The sequence below is a fragment of the Emiliania huxleyi genome (genome assembly GCF_000372725.1).
Source record: "Emiliania huxleyi CCMP1516 unplaced genomic scaffold EMIHUscaffold_9, whole genome shotgun sequence".
NCBI lineage: Eukaryota > Haptophyta > Isochrysidales > Noelaerhabdaceae > Emiliania > Emiliania huxleyi.
In genome coordinates this window covers 468,204-487,221 of record NW_005195301.1, presented here as the reverse complement: position 1 = coordinate 487,221, position 19,018 = coordinate 468,204, and the positions used below count along the sequence as shown (strand labels likewise).

The 19,018-nt window shown below is 60.9% G+C and overlaps 5 protein-coding genes across 5 annotated transcripts; 3 read left to right on the top strand and 2 right to left on the bottom strand.

Annotated features, from left to right (window-relative positions):
- Positions 1-1,401: 1,401 nt before the first annotated feature.
- On the bottom strand, positions 1,402-2,344 carry EMIHUDRAFT_199008 (hypothetical protein; the record flags this gene model as incomplete). The annotated part of the gene is made up of 3 exons (XM_005757714.1): positions 1,402-1,474; positions 1,635-2,186; positions 2,259-2,344. 3 exons carry the CDS (start codon positions 2,342-2,344, stop codon positions 1,402-1,404), a joined length of 711 nt encoding a protein of 236 aa, XP_005757771.1.
- A 4,529-nt stretch (positions 2,345-6,873) lies between these two features.
- Positions 6,874-7,925, top strand: EMIHUDRAFT_413744 (60S ribosomal protein L10a; the record flags this gene model as incomplete). Its single annotated transcript, XM_005757713.1, has 3 exons — positions 6,874-7,098; positions 7,206-7,287; positions 7,529-7,925. 3 exons carry the CDS (start codon positions 6,874-6,876, stop codon positions 7,870-7,872), a joined length of 651 nt encoding a protein of 216 aa, XP_005757770.1. The 3' UTR covers positions 7,873-7,925.
- A 2,919-nt stretch (positions 7,926-10,844) lies between these two features.
- EMIHUDRAFT_461970 (hypothetical protein) lies at positions 10,845-11,843 on the top strand (the record flags this gene model as incomplete). The annotated part of the gene is made up of 4 exons (XM_005757712.1): positions 10,845-11,045; positions 11,123-11,230; positions 11,353-11,439; positions 11,514-11,843. The coding sequence occupies 4 exons, from the start codon at positions 10,845-10,847 to the stop codon at positions 11,598-11,600; spliced, it is 483 nt and encodes a 160-aa protein (XP_005757769.1). The 3' UTR covers positions 11,601-11,843.
- On the bottom strand, positions 11,798-12,855 carry EMIHUDRAFT_448618 (hypothetical protein; the record flags this gene model as incomplete). Its single annotated transcript, XM_005757711.1, has 3 exons — positions 11,798-12,183; positions 12,255-12,452; positions 12,586-12,855. 3 exons carry the CDS (start codon positions 12,853-12,855, stop codon positions 11,854-11,856), a joined length of 798 nt encoding a protein of 265 aa, XP_005757768.1. The 3' UTR covers positions 11,798-11,853.
- Positions 12,856-15,653: 2,798 nt separating this feature from the next.
- EMIHUDRAFT_97242 (hypothetical protein) lies at positions 15,654-17,648 on the top strand (the record flags this gene model as incomplete). Its single annotated transcript, XM_005757710.1, has 5 exons — positions 15,654-16,317; positions 16,528-17,039; positions 17,141-17,266; positions 17,334-17,401; positions 17,471-17,648. The coding sequence occupies 5 exons, from the start codon at positions 15,654-15,656 to the stop codon at positions 17,646-17,648; spliced, it is 1,548 nt and encodes a 515-aa protein (XP_005757767.1).
- Between the last annotated feature and the right edge of the window lie 1,370 nt (positions 17,649-19,018).

Here is a 19,018-nt window from a genome sequence, read left to right as displayed (position 1 = left end):
GGTCTCTGGCATAGAGAAACGTAAATAATACGAATACGCGGCCGGAGCTTCCGCGTTCCGGGGTAACATCTATGTGGGAGAGCCCCCTGAACGTTCCCGCACAGGCGAAAGGACAAGACGATTTAAAAACACGCAATGCCTGATCTGCCAATGAAATCGTTGGTCGCTTCAGTTCACAGTTCACGAAGTCCCCTGATGGACCGACCTGCGGCCTACGTGTGCTACGACTCAATCGGTCAAGGGTGTGGGTGAGGCTGAGGGTGTGAGAGGGAGGGAGCGGAGAGATTTTTGAAAACCAACAAGAAATCACGACTCTCGCAGTGAGGACAACAACCTCTCAGCGGTGAGGTTGTGTAACCTCAAGTTGTGTCGGCCGCGGGGCAAAAAAAGGATGTGCGTCCCGGCACTGTTAGCAACAACAATCAACATCTGCGACATAGCATCCGACTTGTGGTAGGGCGAGACGATCGAGGGGTCCCGTACCACATGCGGAATCGACCCTCCTCTCCCTATCTCCTTAGGGGACCCCTAGGGTTCTGAGGGCCGGATTTTTAAAGAGCTTTTAAGAAGTGAAGGAGGTTTGGGGGCTTAAATTGCCATTTAAGAGATTGCAGGCACAGAGGGGGTCCCTCTTTTAAGACCGATTGAGAAAATCGGCTTCACAGCACGCGTCGCTGGGTTCCGCGCCGTTCGTTTTTAGCGTTTTCTCCAATACTGCCGTTATTAGGCACAAACCCGCCACCCTCTGAAGACACATCTGTAAGTCTGGTGCACTGGCCAGGAGCCCATAGACACTCACATGATGGGGGACGCGTGCTAGCTGACTGTAGCCAGCTTCCCGGGCTCCGGCGTCTTCCGGGAGCCTCCCGGACCATCGACCTCGGGAGCTCTCCCGCACCTTTTAAGCGTTTAAGACCGTTTAAACGGATTCGGCGTTTAAGACCGTTTAATGATTCGGTTGCCCAGCAGCTCTTAAAACCTGCCTAGGCAGGTTTTAAGCCGTCTAAGCCGCAGGCGCCCCAAGGGCCCAACCTTTTAAGCCTATGGGTCCCCTAAGCTATCTCAGCGGTGCACAACCCCCCCAGCGGTGCACAAACCTGCAGAACGCGTGGTGTGTGGACTGACGAGACGCGAAAAGACTCTTACCTGTTACCCTTCACATCATTCCTACGATGGCCGGCGCACTGCCTGACCACAACACGCCCCGCGAAACGATATGACCAAAACGCCGACACCGGGAAGACCTCACGTGTACGCACGTCTCTCTCACGTGTACACAGTCAGTCACACACCCGCACACACACACCACACACACACCACACACACACACACCGACCTAACCCGACCTCTGACTCACCCTTCACTCCCTCCGACGCACAGCCGCTTGGGTGCCGAACCTTCTCACTTGGCCGCGCGCCGCGGCGGCGAGGAGAGGGAGGGCATTGTTTTTCGCGGAACTTCCCCGACCGGGTCGCTTTCGCGGGGGTGAAGTGAGCGGCGGAGGCGAAGGGGGTCGACGGTTCGGATGCGGCGTGAGCGCCAGCGGCGGCCGCCGCGCTGGAGGCCCTCTTCGCCCGTTCGATCGTCGTCGGGCCGCAGCCTCGATCGGCTGCTGCGCAGGCGGCGAGGCGAACGCTGTCTGCACGTCGCAGGCGCCGGCTATTGCGTCGAGCACGTTGCCGTAGCCTGCACGGAGGCTCTGCAGGAAGGGGGGCTGCACGTCGGCGACCGACACCAGCTCGGCGTTGAGCTGCCCCCACGTCGTGTCGACGAGCAGCACGTCGTAGTCGAGGATCTTGAGCACCTCGCTCTCCATTTCATGCAGGCGGCAGAGGCGCAGGTGAGGCAGCGCCTCTCGGAACTCGTCCAGCGTCACCTCGTCATCGTACCACTCCTTGGCCGCGATCGCCAGGGCGGTGAGGACAATCGGCCGCACGGTGGCGCACTCCAGGAGGTGCTGCATGCGCTCGACCAGCGCCAGAGCCAGGACCAGAACAGGGTCCTCGAGCGACAGCGCCATTGAAGTTGCAGCGAGCAGTGCCGCGATTTCTGCGCAGAGCTCCAGCTCCGTGTGTGCTGCCCGCACTCGCGCCCAGCTGCAGGTGCCGCACGTGCAACAAGACGCGGGCACCAAATCAAAGATGAAGGCGCATCCCAGATGTGTGTCGGCATTGAGCTCGCAGAGCCTTGATCCAGTGAGCCTCAATCCGGGCAGCTGCGGGAGAGCTGTTTGGCTGTTCGCCGTCGTCGAGGGAGACCCGACCCTTGAGGCGATGGCCTTGGCCACAGCGAGCAGGGTCGCCTCTGAGGCAACGTCCGTCTCGGTGCTTCCCCGGGGGCGCATTTTGTTCGGGGCGGCCCAAACTTGCCCCTTTTACGTCCGTCGAAGTCGCCGGATGAGCCGGATTCTCAACGTCCCACCCCGGTGAACCACGTCTCCTCCCTTTTCTGCTTTGCGCGCCAGTCCCGTGCCCAATGTTGTGCGAGGGAGTTTCGTTGTAAAATTGAATTCTGCTTTTCTCCCAGTACTAACTAGGGAGGGGCCTAGAGAACACACCTCGCTCGCTCTCCCCTTCCTTCCTTTCTTTCTCCATCCATCCAACCAAGCTAGATAACCCCGAGAGCTAAAGGTCAACATCCTCTTCGGTTACGACAATGTGAACGTGCCGTCTCCTCCTAGGTCTCCTCCAGATCGAGACGGACTCCATGGACGGCCGAGCAATATTTCTTCATTATTATTATTATTAATTGATGCTTTTTGCACGGCTGAGCCCCCCTCCCGCCCCCCTCGCCCATTCCCTGCCCTCTCCCGCCACGCGCCCCGTCCGAGCCCTCTCTCCGCTCTTGCACAACAGGAATTTTCACAATTAAATCAGACGGCCCTATATAGTGCATCCGACGGTCCGGATTCTGCTGAACAAGCTCTTCTTGTAGCTCGATCGGTCACACCGCCATCGCCGTCGGGGAGAGGGGGGACGACACTGCTTCGGCAGCGTGCACCTCGATCCTGTACCGTGTTTGTTATGACCCCCCCCCATGAGCACACCAGTGAGGGTGGGCGAGACGATCGAGGGGTCCCGTACCATGCGGAATCGACCCTATCAAGTGCTCAAGTGCTCAAGATGGCCCTTTCTCTCTCTCCACAGGTGGAAAAACAATGATTCAATCGATGGGCCTGCCCATTCCGGAGTGGTTCGAACCCACACAGACCCGAGACGAAGGGAAACGTCGTGGGCGGTCTCAGGCCCAGTGTAGTGCGTCTGACTATCCCGGATCCTGCAGAACAAGTTCCTCTTGTAGCTCGGTCGGTCACACCGCCATCACCGCCGACGTCTCACAGTGAGATGATGGAGAGGGGGGACGACACTGCTCCAGCAGAGCGTGCACCTCGATCCTGTACCGTGTTTGTTATGACCCCCCCCCGAATGAACACACCAGCGAGGGAGGGCGAGACGATCGAGGGGTCCCGTACCATGCGGAATCGACCCTATCCAGTGCTCAAGTGCTCAAGTGTCAAGATAACCCCCTACCTACTCGAATTTGGAAACGCTGGCTCTTACGAACATACCCGGGGGTGGACTCTGACTTGGCCTGCATATACATATGTTTTCCGGCAAAAAGGAAAACAGAGGGCCCCCAGCACTTTGCGTTTCCGGAAATTTCAAGGGAAAACATAGGGTGTTTGGGATTTTGGTGCTCTCCATTCTGGAAACTCGCGTTCCGACTCGCGAGTTTCCCTGAGAGACTATGGAGAGTTCACGTCATGACGGTTAGCCGCTGTCATGACGGTTAGCCGCTGTCATGACAGCTGCCAGCTGTCATACAGCAAACGACAGCGACAGTGACACCTACCTGTCACCAGCTGTCACCAGCTGTCACCAGCTGTCACCAGCTGTCACCAGCTGTCGTTGCTGCTGTCGTTGCTGCTGTCGTTGCTGCTGTCGTAACCATCCCCGACGGTCCAACTGTCACTGCTGCTGTAATTGCGCAGCTGTCATTCCTGCTGTCATTGCTGCTGTCATCGCTGTCGTTGCTGCTGCTGTGCTGTCATTGCTGCTGTCATTGCTGCTGTCATTGCTGCTGTCATTGCTGCTGTCATTGCTGCTGTCATGAGCACCCCCGCAGGACAGTGTGTGGTGCCACTAGCGAGAGAGACAGGACACTCAAGATATAGATGCATGCGCGCGAGACCGCTCACTCGCACGCCCGACGCCACATGAGAAACCCTCTCAACAGTAGCCACGCACGGTCAGCAGCAGCGGGCGTGAGTCGGAGAATCTGCAAAACCCTTGCCCTCCTTCCTCCAGCATGTGCCGTGATGGGCTCCAGCGCTGGTTCATCTGCCGCTCAAAAATCTCACGCGAGCGAACGGTGTCAATCCTCAGCCGCGAGGATTGGGACCTTGAAATCACGATCACAAGCAAACGCGCAGAGCATTGAGCAACACACCTCGGGTTGAACCTCTCAAGGTGCATGCTGTCACCGGCAGTCTGCATGTGGATCGTAGACGATGACTATGGCTGGAATAAGCTCAAGTTCGTTCACGAGGGCTATGGCTGCCTCACGGCTGTGCCTGTGGCGCTGCCTCGCTGTCGCTGTCGCTGTCGCTGTCGCTGTCGCTGTCGCTGTCGCTGTCGCTGTCACTCGCGGGGCCCCGCGCTGACATTGTCACCGCCTGTCGTTGGCATTAACTGGCTTCACTGTCACTGTCACTATGGCTGTCACTGTTCCTGGTGCCTTTCACTCCTCCTTGGCAGCTGGCTGTCACCAGCTGTCACCAGCTGTCACCAGCTGTCACCAGCTGTCACCAGCTGTCGTTGCTGCCGTCGTTGCTGCTGTCGTTTCGCAGCCGCTGTCATGACATGTTGACCACGTCATGACGGTTAACAGCCGTTTTAACCGTCATGACGTGAACTCTCCATAGTCTCTGAGTCTGAGAGCTGGTCTGCGTCTCTGGGGCAAAATCTGAGGCAAAATCGAGGAAACCGGCAACATACCACATTACCGGGTATTTTTCAGGTATATACCCGGGAGCCGGGTTTCCAGGTATACCCGCAAAATACCCGGTATTTTGCCGTTAATTTTGGCTGATTTTGGGCCCAAACCAGCCTCAGACTCGGCTCAGAGCCCGGAAAAGTTGATGGTTTCCCCGGGAAAATAGAGAGGAAAAGAGAGGGTGCTGTTAGAGAAAAAAGGAAAGGAAAAGAGACGGGTGCGAGAGGAAAAGTATAGTCAGCCATCTCTGACAGGTTTCGCTCATGCGTTTTTGTTTGTCCAGTCTGAGAGAGATTTTTGAAAACCAACAAGAAAACACGACTCTCACAGTGATTTATTTGGGCTCGGCAGCTTGTCAGCCCTCACTCACTCAGCCGAAGCTGGGGCCGTTCTCTCCTTCTGAGCACGGGCGTCAAACAAACGACTGCAGAGGCCCCTAGAGAGGCCCGCGGCGCTTACGGGGCTAACTTTACGCTAGAGCCTACGACGCACGATCGATCGGGCTCATCAATCACGTCATACTAGCACCCTCCCCGAGCTCAAGGAGAAGGGCGAGAGGGGGGACGACACTGCTCCAGCAGCGTGCACCTCGATCCTGTACCGTGTTTGTTATGACCCCACCCAATGAACACACCAGCGAGGGAGGGCGAGACGATCGAGGGGTCCCGTACCATGCGGAATCGATCCTATCTATCCAGTGCTCAAGTGCTCAAGAAGGGCGCGAGGCGCTCCTCCGGCAGCACCGCCGGCGTCCTCGGGTCAAACAGCTTTCTGTCTGCGGTCGGCGGTGGAGGAGGGCGAGGTTGCAGCCGCTCGCAGTTATTTCCCCTAATCTCAACCGCAAGAAAAGAATTCTTTTAATACAAGCCTCTCTCACAGCACACCTCTCGACCGGTAGGTAGGTAGGTAGAAAGGTGAAGAACAGCCAGGCTCGGACTGGACACCAACGCGGTATGGGTGGACGCTAGACGGCTAGACAGATGATGACGACACGCACGAGCGACACACAGACACAAACAGGCTCACAAGACACACAGCCAGCTGGCTGCCACACACCCTGAGTTGGCGTACACATAACTCAAGGCCACATCCTCCCTGTCGCCCCCCCCCAGCACTCCAAGGTGCCAAGAGAACAAACAAGGGCACAACAAACAACAGACGACTAGAAGTAACATGTGAGACTAGAGCAGACCGCTCCGCCTCTAGCAATCTCGCCGGCCGGCGAGGCACGGACGAGACCGTGTGTGGGGTCTTGTGAGGTGTCTATGGACGCCCTCCTCAGAGGCTAGCTGCCTACTGCTAGCCCTATCTCGCACTCACGGGCAGTGACAATTCAATGGGTGAGTGTTTGCGAGCAGAGGCGCGTGGGCTAAATCTAGGCCGCACGTCGTGGCACTATGACGAAGTTAGACGTGCGGCCGCAGCGCGCCCGCCGCAGGCTCGGCGGTGCGCGCGTGTTAGCGAGAAAGTTGCGGGTGGAGCCATGCCCGACTTTTCGAAGGTGAGGCCTCTGCGACGAGTGCCAGCCGCGCTGCGGAGCCACCCCTTCGAGCCGCGTCCCGTCGGCACCGTCCCTGAGTGCACATCGACGGCTTACTTCCTCTACACAGGCAAAGAAGAAAAAAACTCGCAGACCCGTGCGCGTGGTGTGAGGCACGCCCTAGCCGCTCCCTCCCCTACCCGGCCGCGCCCGCCCACGCATCCCAATCTGCGGCACGGTCGCCGCTCCGAGGGCATGGGAGCGGCGCCCCGCCCCCGCCCGGACGGCGCGCCGAGGGGGAGGCCTGAGCGCCGCGTAAGTCCCAGACGACTGGGCGGCACCCCTCGCCCGCCGTCCTGATCCCGCGCTGCCCCCGCACCTCCAGGGCTACCGGCAGCATGGCGAAGATCGCGAACGCCCACCTGCGCTCCTGCATCCAGCAAGTCCTGGAGGGCTCCGAGGAGAAGAAGCGCGAGTTTCTCGAGACGATCGAGCTGCAGATTGGCCTCAAGAACTACGACCCGCAAAAGGACAAGCGCTTCGCGGGCAACATCAAGCTGCCGCACATCCCGCGCCCCAAGATGCGCGTCTGCGTGCTTGGCGATGCCTTTCACTGCGAAAAGGCGTGCGCGGGATGCGCGTGCTGCACCGCCGCGCCACTTCCCCCGCGCTATTGCGCGCAACGACCCCCGCCCCAAACCACCCCACCACCGCACCGGCCCGCGCGCAGGCTGGTTCGCTCGGCCTGGATCACAAGAATGCGGACGGCCTCAAGAACTTCAACAAAAACAAGAAGCTCATCAAGAAGTTTGGTGCGCGTGGCCCCAGCCGCCTGCCCTCTTCCTCGCCCCATTCATCAACTGGGCGACCCACTGTGGAGGGCCAGTTGGCGGCCGGCGCAGAGTCGCACCCACCCACCCTCCGACGCCCCCGGCCCATCCACCCGGCCCAACGCCTCCACCCCCACAACCCACATACCCCCCTCGCCTGTGAGTCACTCGGCTGCCGCCCTCACTCAGCTTCCGCCGCCTCCCTTGCCTCCCTGCTCCGCAGCCAAAAAGTACCACGCGTTCCTCGCTTCCGAGTCGCTCATCAAGCAGATCCCGCGGCTGCTCGGCCCCGGCCTGAACAAGGCGGGCAAGTTCCCCACCCTGGTGCAGCAGCAGGAGGACCTCTCCAACAAGGTTGACGAGATCAAGGCCACCATCAAGTTCCAGCTCAAGAAGGTGCTCTGCCTCAACGTCGCCGTCGGCCACTGTGGGATGTCAGAGTCGGAGATTGTGGATAACCTGAAGCTCTCCATCAACTTCCTCGTCTCGCTGCTCAAGAAGAACTGGCAGAATATCAAGGTGCTCTACATCAAGTCGACCATGGGCAAGCCGGTCCGGTTGTACTAGTTAGAAGAGGTGGAGAGTTAGTGACCCACACGGTACGTAAATAATCGTTTGCGAAAACGGCGGGGCGGACTGGGACTCTCTCGGAGGACTCGAGCACTCTGCGGCTCTCGCTCGGGCCTCGGCGGGAGTGTCCCGCGGCTGCACGGGGCGGCGCGGGAGGGCGCGGCCGGGGGAAGGGCAGATGCAAAAACTTCCCCCGGTGGGACTGTGCGCGCGGACTGGCGCGTCCGAGAGTCGAGAGATAGCCCCCCCCCCCCCCCCCCCCCCCATATACACACACACACAGCGGCAGCGCCCAGGCGGCGCCGGGCCGGCTCGAGCGCGGGGACGGGCCCCGGGCCGGCACACCCAGTCACCAGATCACCACGCTTGATTCGTAGATGCGCGTCTCCCCCTCCCCCTATGTGCCGCCACCCCCCTCCAATCCGTAATTCCGTAACATCGCGTGAAAAGCGCCCTAATCGAGCTGGAGAGCGGCCCCCAGCCGCGTGGGAGCGTGCCCCAGCTAGCAGGAGGCGTTAGACGTACTTTTCGGCGTGAACTAATACGAGCGTCATCTTGTAGTGAACAGGCCGACTTCGCGGTTTGAGCCCAGCGCAGACCGACCGACCGCAGGGGGGGTCCGGTCGGCGGCCGCGGAAGACCGCAAACCGAAGGGGGGGTCCGGTCGGTCGGAGCGCAGACCGAGGGGGGGGGTCGGTCGGGTTGGCTCGAGGGTCACACCGCACACGCTCGCCGCAGCTGTGAATAAATTAGTATCTCGAAGTACTAGAGACACCAAGCGACCTCTCCCCGTCTAATCACTCCTCGTGACGTCGTCCGAGTTGCTGAGCTCGAGACCGCGCTCAGGATTGGGTCGGAACACGACTACACGAGCTCGTCCATGTCCACGCTCTGGTCGTCGTCGTCGTCCATGATTAGCTTCGCCGGCGACACACTGTAGCCGTTGACGAGCCGCTTGAGCGCGGCCAGCACCTCCTTCTGCCGGCCGCGCGCCCACGGGGGCAGCGTGCAGTAGAACTCCTCGAAGGTGAACTGCTCCTCCTCCGACTCCATGAAGAATGCCCTCCCCCCCCCCTCCCCTCGATGGGCCGCCCTCCTCCCCCCGCCCCCCCCGGTGCTCCATCATGCCAACTACCTCGCGGTCGAGAGGGTCCCCGCACTTTGCGTTTCCGGTCTGCAAAATCTGAGGCGAAACCGAGGAAACCGGCAAAATATCAATAATTCTTGCCGAACATAATTCTTTTGTCGTTTCGAACTGTGGCTGTGAATTTTGAATTGTTTTCTCGTAAAATTCTTTTTGTCGCACAAAGAATTTAAACAACTCTCTCTCACAGCAGACAGGCTGGGTGCGCTTCTCAGCTCCCCGGCCCTGGATGTGAGGCTGATAACTGCACTCCAAGTGCTCCAAAAGTGCTCCAAGGCTCGACACAGGTGCGAACTGGCGCGTGCTAGTACTATCACAGGCACAAAGAAAGAAAGAAAGAAAACAGACAACCCAAGGGAGGGATGGGAGGACGGCACGCCGCCACCACACAGGGATTTTAAGGAGAGGTGTGATGATGTGCTAGCCGTCGCCCACCCTAGGGAGTCTGCCTCTTCCTATCTCTCTTCGCAGTCTCTCGCCGCTTCTCGCTGCAACCTTCATGCCACCTCGCGGTCGTCCCACTCTCGTCGTTCTTTCCCTTGTCGCTTCTTCTTCTGTCGCGTCGTTCTCTTCTGCCTCGTCCTGCGACGCCGCCGCCTGCCGGTCCCTTGTTCTCGCGGTTTCTTTTGCCTTTCGGCGCAACTCCGTCCTCCTCGCGGCGTATCCTGGCCCCTCGAGTCTATCGAGCTCCCCTCGCGCAAGGACCACATTTCTGACTCCCACTCCGATCTTGCCTCCAAGTCATGTCGTTGCTCAGGTCCACTCTCTCTTCGAACACTCGTGCCTCTACGCACTACGGATGATGCCGGCGCTGGGGTCCCCTTCGGGTGCATCGTGACATCTGACAACTGGATTCCCACTGGTTCGTCCTCTCATCTAAAGAAAGAAAGAAAACAGACAACCCAAGGGAGGGATGGGAGGACGGCACGCCGCCACCACACAGGGATTTTAAGGAGAGGTGTGTGGTGCGCTAGCCGTCGCCCACCCTAGGGAGTCTGCCTCATCTTCCCCGCTGCGATGCAGGGCGGTGGTCTTGCCATCTTCGCTTCATACACGCAACCACCACGCCGCAATCGTCGCCGGCGCGCGACACGTTCCCGCCGGCAGGACTGTCCTCGCCGAATGCGTTCCGCCAAGGCGGGACGCACTCAGGGACAGTGCCGACGGGACGGCTCGAAGGGGCCGGCGACTCTCGCGGAGGCACGGCTGGCAACCGTGGCGCGAGGCGCGTCTTCGGAAAGACCAGGATAGCTCTACTGGCAAACTTCTAGCTGACACGCGCGCCCCGTCGAGCTGACGGCGGGCGCGCTGCGGTCGCACGCCCACCCAAGTCATATGCCACGGCGTGCGATCTAGATTCAGCCCACGCACCTCTGCTCGCTGATGCTCATCCAATGAATTGTCCGTCACCCAGATGAGTGCGAGTTAGGGCGGGCGCCTAGTTTTTACACTTGATGCAAAGCTTTCCGACGTCATTTTGTTCGCCGCTCCGCGCTCGGCGCCCGCCGCCGCGCGCGCCCGCGCGCCACCCCTTTTGCGCAGCAACACCTTAAATTTCATGGCCCTCCAAATTCGGGTCGGAGCGTAGCGGAGTGGGCCCCGAGTTTGAAAACGGCGACGGACGCTTGCGTCCTAGCCGCCAACAACGCCTCCCCGGCGCAGAGGGGCCCCCGGAGGGACGCTCAACCGCTCCACGCCACGCCGCTTGCGGCGGTCCTATTCCACGCTCCCGGGGGCCGCTTCTTATAAGACCGTTTAAGAAAATCGGCCTCGCCGGCACGCGTCGCTGGGTCGCGCACCGTTTTCTCCAATACTGCCGCACACGATGACGCCCCGCGATCTCGTCGTGCTGCTCGCCTCCTTCTGCCTGTCGTGCGACGCGTTCCGCCTGCCCGCCGCGGGTCTGCGGCTGCCAGCTGGCGCCGCTGCGAGCAGCGCGTCGTCCAGCAGCTGCTGCCGCATGATGTTTGGGGGCGCAGGGGGCAAGCCGGACGGCGAGGGCGGGATGGGAGGTTTCATGGAGCAGGTGTGCGCCGCCGTGTGGATCCGCTCGCCGGCAAGCCCTGAGGATAGTCCAGCGACCAATCACTCACCGGCTCGCAGATGAAGGCCGCCAAGGACATGTTCAACCCTGAAAACATGAAGAAGTACGCGGCGCTTGGCCAAAAGATCCAAGCGCTTCAGGAGGAGCTGGGTCAGACCGAGGTGGAGGTTGCCACGAACGAGGGTGCGATCCTCGTCAAAATCACGGCGATGCAGGAAGCCAGGGAGGGATGGGGGGCGAGGTTGCGAGGCAGCACCGCTTAGACGCCACCATTGGGCTTGAATATCAGGTGCCCCTGGACGTCAAGGTGAGCGATGAAATGGTGGCCAAGGGCGCCGAGGCGGTTTCGGCGGAGGTGGCGGCCGCGATGAAGCAGGCGTGAGACTTGGCTGTGCCCGGCCTGGCCCCACTCGAATCTGAGACGCCCGGTTTGGACTTTTGTCCCCACAGGCGCACGCAAAGTCGGGCGCCTACATGCAACAGCGCATGGCCGAGCTCTACAAGGAGCTGGGGATCGCCGAGCCGCCCAAGCAGTAGAGAGGCGGGGGCTGCTTGAGAGCGCGTGAATCCGGTGCCGATTTGTGTCGTTCATGCCGGGGAGCGCCACACTCACCAGCCCCCCGGGCCCCCTGGGAGCCGGAGAGGGGAGAGCCACCGTGTGCTACCCTGCTCGGCTAGACCGTGTGTGTCGTCCACACACACCTCACACCGACGATCGCCTGCTTGAAAGCCTCTTTGAAACGCACATCTAGTCTACACCTACTCGCGAACGCGATTTCAGAGCGATGTCTCATAGCATGTCTGCGAGAGACTCGCTCATGGCAAGGTCTGCTGGTCGTGCTGCTGCCGCGGCCGTCTCGTTTGCAAGTGTAGCGGGCCGCTTATTGCTGGTCTGGCCGGTGCAGGCGGGGCGCTTGAGGCTGCCCGCGCCGCCGCCCCGCACCCCCTCCCTTCTCGCGGCGCCGCCTCCCGACTCGTGGTCACTCTCGGAGGGACTCCCCTCGGCCTCGGAGAGCGCTCCAAATGAGTCGCCGCCGCGCTCGTATCGCTCGAGCGCGGCATCGAGCCGCGAGCAGCGCAACTTAATGCGGTTGAGTGCTTCCATCATGGCTTTTCGCGCCTGCGCGAGCGTCGAGGGACTCGGCTGCGAGGGGGCCGAGGCAACAGGCCCGTGTGTCGGCGCCGGCGTGCCTCGGGAACCGCCTCGGCTTGGGCGCACAAGACGCCGGCGCGCAGGGCGTGGACCTGTCCCGCCTCGTCCGCCAGCCGGCGCTCCGCCTCGTCGCCGTCCTCCACTTCCGCCTGCAGTTCGCTCACGTGTCGGGCCAAACGCGCCGCCATCGCCCGCGCTGTCTCGCCGGGTGACCCTTCCGCAGGCAGCCGGATCGCCTGCCACGCCACGCCGGCTCAGGTGGGCGCGGCGCGGCGCCGCGGCGCGGCCATGCAGTGAGGCCGTGCGTGCCTGGCTAAGCGCGAAGCGCAGCGGCAGCGGGCCGGTGTGCTGCACAGAGGCGCGCCAAACCAGCTTGCGCTCGCTTGGCGGCACCAACTCGAGCTCGAGGTGGTCGCCCACTGCCGATGCGCGGCCGAGCAGCCCGTCACGGAGACGCCTCGCATAGTCTGCAGCGTCCATGCGGTTTGGTGGTGTCAGTTCCGACGCGGGGAGAGTGCCACTCCAGGAGTCGGCGCCGTCGGTGAGTGCGACTTGGACGCCGCCGCCGGGCACGGCACTCGCGGCGACAAAGTACTGGCGGTGGTCGAGGGTTATCGTACGCAGCGCGGCGGAGTCCATGCTGGCATGCACGCTTTGGCTCGGAACCGGTGGAGCTGAGAGATCGAGAGAGAAGCGGGCGAAGACGAAAGGCCGAGCGCAGAAAGCCTCTTCCAAGAACGAGGGAACGGGGGGGGAGCACAAATAGGACGCCCAGCCTTGCCCTCGTGCCGCCGAGTGCATATCCTATGCGAGAGAGATCCCCTGTGCCCTGTGCCCAGCCCTCTCCGCGCGGCGATGCGCCCTCCCCCCTCGCTTTTGCAAAATCCTGCAAAGGTGGGGACGTGTCTGTCCTCGACCCAGCCCTAGCTTGGGATGTCCGTTGTATTTATTTATTTATTTACAACACCGGCCGTCGTATATGACGCTCCCTCGGCAAGCGAGCAAGAGAACGAATAGGACGGAAGGTGGAGCTCCGGGACCGAGGACTAAGCAAGTGTCTGTGTGTTTGGGCGTGGTGTACAGTGTAATGTCCACTAACTAGCTCCGAGTAGAGGGGGCGTCTTGCAGTTAAGGGGAAACCCGGTACGCGGGTCCAACCCTCGGAGACCCGTGTTTACTTTACGGCCCTTTCCCTGCGAACGCGCACCCCCGGGGCTAGGGCTCTCTAGCCCGTAACCCGATAGCGATACCGATCATCCGGCCCGCTGGGTGCGCTCCTCAGCTCCCCGGCCCTGGATGTGAGGTTGATGACTGCACTCCAAGTGCTCCAATTGCGCAGCCGAGATGCGGATTCAAAAATACTTCTTCTTGCTTTCGATGGGGGGCTTGGCACACTGCGTGTGGGAGGGGGGGGGGGGGGGCACAGACAGGAATGGAGGGGGGAGATTATGCGTGCCCGTTTTTCTACTAAAGCAATTTTTTTTCTACTGCCAGGCAACGCTCTTCCTTCTCACCCTCGTAAACTCATACACGGAGAGGTGAAGGGGGTGAACCGCGCCATCCTCGATCGCCGTGCAAAGCTCGCTTCCGAGCTCTCACTGTACGACGAGACATCTTCGAAACTGCGCGAGTGCGTGCGCTCCAGCATGAGCAGGCTGCCCCATTATTCCCGATACTCGCAAACGGGAACCGAACAGCTAGCCAGTGATGACCCAGTACCGCAGGGTTCCGGCTCCTACCCAGATAGGGGGTCTGTTCTCCACGGTTAGACCCTATGCAATAGGTAGGTACCCAGAGGGCCCCGCAATAGATAGGTAGGTGGCGGTGGTGTGTGGGGGGGTGGGGGGGTGAAAGTAAAAAAACCGCTTCGCTTGCGCGGGAGACGGCTACCCGGGTAGCCGCGAACGGGCCATGCCAGACGAGTCGCCTGCGGCTGGGACGCCAGCCGAGACGGGAGCGGCGGCGGCGCCCGCGGTGGGAGCCTATTCACAGAGGGCTAACGGGTATTTTTCCGCTTCGCTTGCGCGGCCTGGGAATAGGTAAGTTAGGTAGGTAGGTGGGGCACGGAGCCTGGCGATTGGCGCCCGCAATAGGTAGGTAGGCTCCGCCCCGGGATGGCACGGCGCTGAGTAACAGCTATCCGCGGGCACGCGCGCAGCTGTTTCGTGCCGCCTACACGCCCGCCTCGTTTGCTAAACGGAAACGAACCCGCCGAACTTAGTTTGCAGTTGGGCGCGGCCGGCAAGGCTGCTATCTCACACCTGTAGAGATCTATCGCGTGCATTAACCCTGCGTGTCTGCCTGCGTGTCTGAACTCTCAGTGACTCACCCGAGTGGTTTTGTATCTCAATTGCATGTTTCCTACGCGCCGAGCATCTACTCAGCATTTGCAGACGTCTTGATTTGTGAAGGGGGGGCACGTCTCGGTACTCATGGAACAGAGAATTCTTACAATACAAGCCTCTCTCACAGCACACTGGCACGACAAGGGCGCGGACTGGCGCGGACTGGCACACTAAGAAAGAAAGAAAACGGAGAGAGAGAAGAAGAATCCGATAATCTCCGACAAACCCGACACGAATCGTGCAACACGTCGAACACGGGCATTTTGATCGACCGAATCTGGGCACCGGCGCGGCGGGCGCAGATCATCAATGGCTCTGCACCTCGTCCTGCCGTTGCTGCTCGGGACGCGTTCGAAGCTGCTCGGTGACCTGCGCCACCCTCACACCCACTGTTGACGCCCTCCTGGCTCACCCTCACCTCCCTGCGACCGCTCTCCACTCTCCCTGCCGCCTCTCTCCTCCCTCCCACTGCCCTCACCTCCGCTGCCCTCACCGCGCCACCCTCACCTCCACCGCCTCACCTCCGCCGCCCTCGCCTCCGCCGCCCTCACCTCCGCCGCCCTCACCTCCACCGCCCTCACCTCCGCTGCCCTCACCGCCGCCACCCCCGCAGGCAACGAGCAATCGCACTGCCTACCCCGAGACACATCCGAGCAGCCCCCGGTAAAGATCTGCCACCTCGTATTCACGGAGGTCAACTTTACTACCAAGTCTGGCTTTAGCGCGCGCACCCGCGGCTACCAGCGAAACGATACGCACCAGATGGAAGCGACGCCCATCGGCCCGACGATTGAAATCTGGCCCGGCGATACGCTCAAGGCACGCCCGCCCACCGCCCGCTCCCATTCGCGCCGCCTTGTGTGTGGAGGTGAAGGGACCCGTCGCCCGCTCCCACGCTTGCGCAGATTACCCTCAAGAACGGGCTCCAGCGACCCAAGGTCAACACCAGCGGCGTCCACAACTACTTCCATGACTTTCAAGTCACAAATGTACACACTCCTTGCCCGCTGCTGGCCGCCCGTGATGTGTGCTAACCAATCTCCGTCCACAAATCTCCAGGTTCACACGCACGGTCTCCACATTGGCGGCGAAATGCCCGCGGACAGCGTGTTCATCTCTGTCGAGCCCGGCGAGCACTTCGATTACGTTTACCGCATCCCGGAGGACCACATGCCAGGGACCCACTGGTACCACCCACACAAGCACGGCTCCACTGCCGCCCACGCTGGAGGAGGTGGAGTGGGGATGATCATCGTGCGAGATCCGCCCGGCACGCTACCAAAGTTCCTCGAGGGGGGCGAATACGACGGTGAGGGCCCTGTTCCAGAAGTCGAATTGGTTGTCTTGGGACTGACGGTGCATGCCAACAAAGGAAGGGCGGATGACATGGTCAAGTGCTGCAAGGCGTACAACAACGTGTTGATGGACTATACCACATTGAACAACTCCATGGCTTGCCGGACGGAAGACAATCATAACAGCATCATCGAAAGCATCTGGCAGAGAGACCGCGACAACCTGAAGCTAGCCCTCGCCAACGGTCACATCGATGTGGACCAAGCATGCGATGACACCAAGGTGTGGCAGAGCCCCTCCGAGCCAGAGAACTTTTTTCTCGTGAACGGCGAGGTGGCCCCGAAGATCTCGATCGCCGCTGACGGGTGGGTGCGCTTCCGCATCGTCTACGCCAACATCGACAACCAGCTGTACTTCTCGATGCCGGAAGGCTGCGAGATGGAGCTCATCGCCAAGGACGGTGACGAGCACCTCTACTCAACTTCACGCCACGTCGACTTGAGCCATTTACTCACCCCGCTTGCCTTCTCGCCCGCAGGCATCTACCTCAGCGACGCGCCCCGCCGCACCAGTTGTGAGTGACTGGCCGCAACCCGTCACCCCTCTCTATTCCCTGTCTAGCCCCGCCTCCCCCATATCCCTCATATCCCCCGCTCCCCGTTTCCGACAGACGCCTTCCTTGGCTCGGGCAATCGCGCCGACATACTGGTGAGATGCGAGAAGAATCCCCAATTCGAAGATGCGCCTCCGAAGAAGACGTGCGCCGTGGACGGCGGCCCGGAGTACAAAGATTGCTGGGAATACGAGATTAAGGCCTGGTATTATGACTTCCATGGAGACTCAACGAGCGATGTGTGCGACAATGTCCTTAATCTCACAGCAGGACAGACCGCAGCGAACATCACCAACACGTTGATCAACGCCGCGGAGATCAGCGCAAACTCGAAGCGTGATATTGTTTATGTTCCTCTCGGAACCATCCTGGCGATAGCAGAGGAAGGAGTGTCCCGCTGCGAGCTGCCGGAGCTCAGCGTCAACCACCCGTGCTACCTGGCCGACCTAACCAAGCTGACAGACGAGCAGCTCACCGAACAGGCCGGCTACTTGCCCGAGGGACAACGCCGCTTGCACTTTGGGGCCTACCCCTCCGGCCACACGGAAGGATGGGGCCCCGGGGGGGGGGTTCCTTTCATCAATGGACACGTTTACGGCGGTAAAGGATTTGACATGCACGATGGTGTGCACCATAGCATGTCGCACCTGCTCCCTTTCCTTCCATGTAGCACGTCACCCGCACGCACGGCCGCGACGCGCACCAAACCCTCGCCTTAACGTGCACAGAGCCGAATCCGGACGCCGTCGGATCGAACGAGTACCTGATGGAACCCAAGCGCACCTACAGCATGCCGGTGCTTTACTTGTGCAAACTGCCGTCGGTGCCTAGCGATCTCAGCCGCAGGTCCCTACTGCGCATAGGTTGGCAGCCTCCAGGAATTCGAGATCAAAGGGGTGAACTTCCACGCCTTCCACTGGCACGTCAATCCGTACGAACACGCTAGAGGCAGCGGTTGCTGTAGTTGAGCCAATCGCAGAAGGCTCACTCGCACGAATAGGTTCCAGCTGCAAGTCGACTACGACGAGTTTGGTTACCCCGCGGGGCCTGAGGGGACGAGACCCGAGGACCGCGATTGGAATCAGGACACTAACGCGGGTCGACCCAAGGCGTTTGAGCGCTCGAAACCCGGGGAGCGCCCATTCGAGAACTACTTCAAGGTTCGGACCGCAACGTAGTAGCAGCAGCATCAACGGCAGTAGCAGCAGCAGTGAGCGGCATCACTTGACCCCCCCCAACCAACCCCCCTGCGCAGAAAGGCGATTGGGGGGACGTCCTCCAGATCCCCGCCAAGTGGTGCGCGCCCATTTCCGATGACAGCTGCGGAGGCAACAATTGCACGCCGCAGGCATATGCCCAGTTCAACGCGTCCTTCCGCGTTCGCACGAACGTAATAAGTTCCCGTCCGCCTTGTGCAATCTCCCTCCTAGCTACTCCTTTGACCGCCTCTCCCGCCACCCCGCGGACGCAGCTCGATCACTTTCGGAGCCGGCAAGTCGTGCATTGCCACATTCTCGATCATGGTGCTCCCCTCCCGTAGTGCCCCCCGTCTCTTGCTCCGAGTAACGATCAACCCCTGTTTGCTTTCCCTGCAGAGGACAAGGGTATGATGACGTTGCTCGACATGCAATACTACGAGGATTGGAAAGGGAATTGGTCGAAAGACTACGAAAAGTTCGACGGAAACACGACCAACCCCGGCACCGCGCAAGGCCACAACCTCCTCGCCTACGGGGGATTGGACGAGCAGGGCAACCACACGGGAAAAAAGCTCGGCAAGTGCTACGGGCCAGGCCCAGCGAACGTCCCAAACACAGGGGGGTGGAGCCACCACCCTGATTGGGGAAAGACCAACATGTGCTGCTCGAGCGACAATGACTGCAAGGGCGAGGGCAAATGTGTGGACGGCAACGGCGTGCGCTGCGGTGTGGCGGTGTGGCCGAAACACGACGATGGCCGAAACCTGCTCTTCTCGTCGCTGCCTGAGCACCACATCGTACCGGACACACAGCGCCTGATTATGCGGAACTGCCACTGCATCGAATCGTGATGCGCTTGCTTCACCGTGGCGCGTGGGCAGCCTCCTCGGAGGCTCGGGCCCCTGCTGCTGTTGATGTTACCTCCGCTCTCACTGACCTCTGGTGTGTAGAGGCTGCCCGCGGGCGGGGACCGGGGTCGATCCATTCGTCGCCGCGTGTGCAACAAGAGCAAGCGCAGCGCGGGTGTGATGGATGGGGCATGGCCATGGGGGCCTTGCCCTGGTTCCTATATGTGTTGGGTTTTTTCGCTCTGCAAAACTGAAGGTCGAAGGACAAGTTCCGTTTTATTTCGTTAAATATTCAGATTTCAGGGGATTGTGTGTGATGGCACTCTTGTTGGTGTTTTGTGTGCGCGTGTGTGTGCAGTTCTCGAGTCTGCATAGCGTGCAGCGTGGGCGCGGCTGGCGGGGTCCGGCCCGCCGCCACAAAACGGTACGAGCGTAACACTAATCTCTCTCTGCGGACTGCGGCACGCACTGCGCGCCCGTTCTCCCGCCTCCGCCTACCTT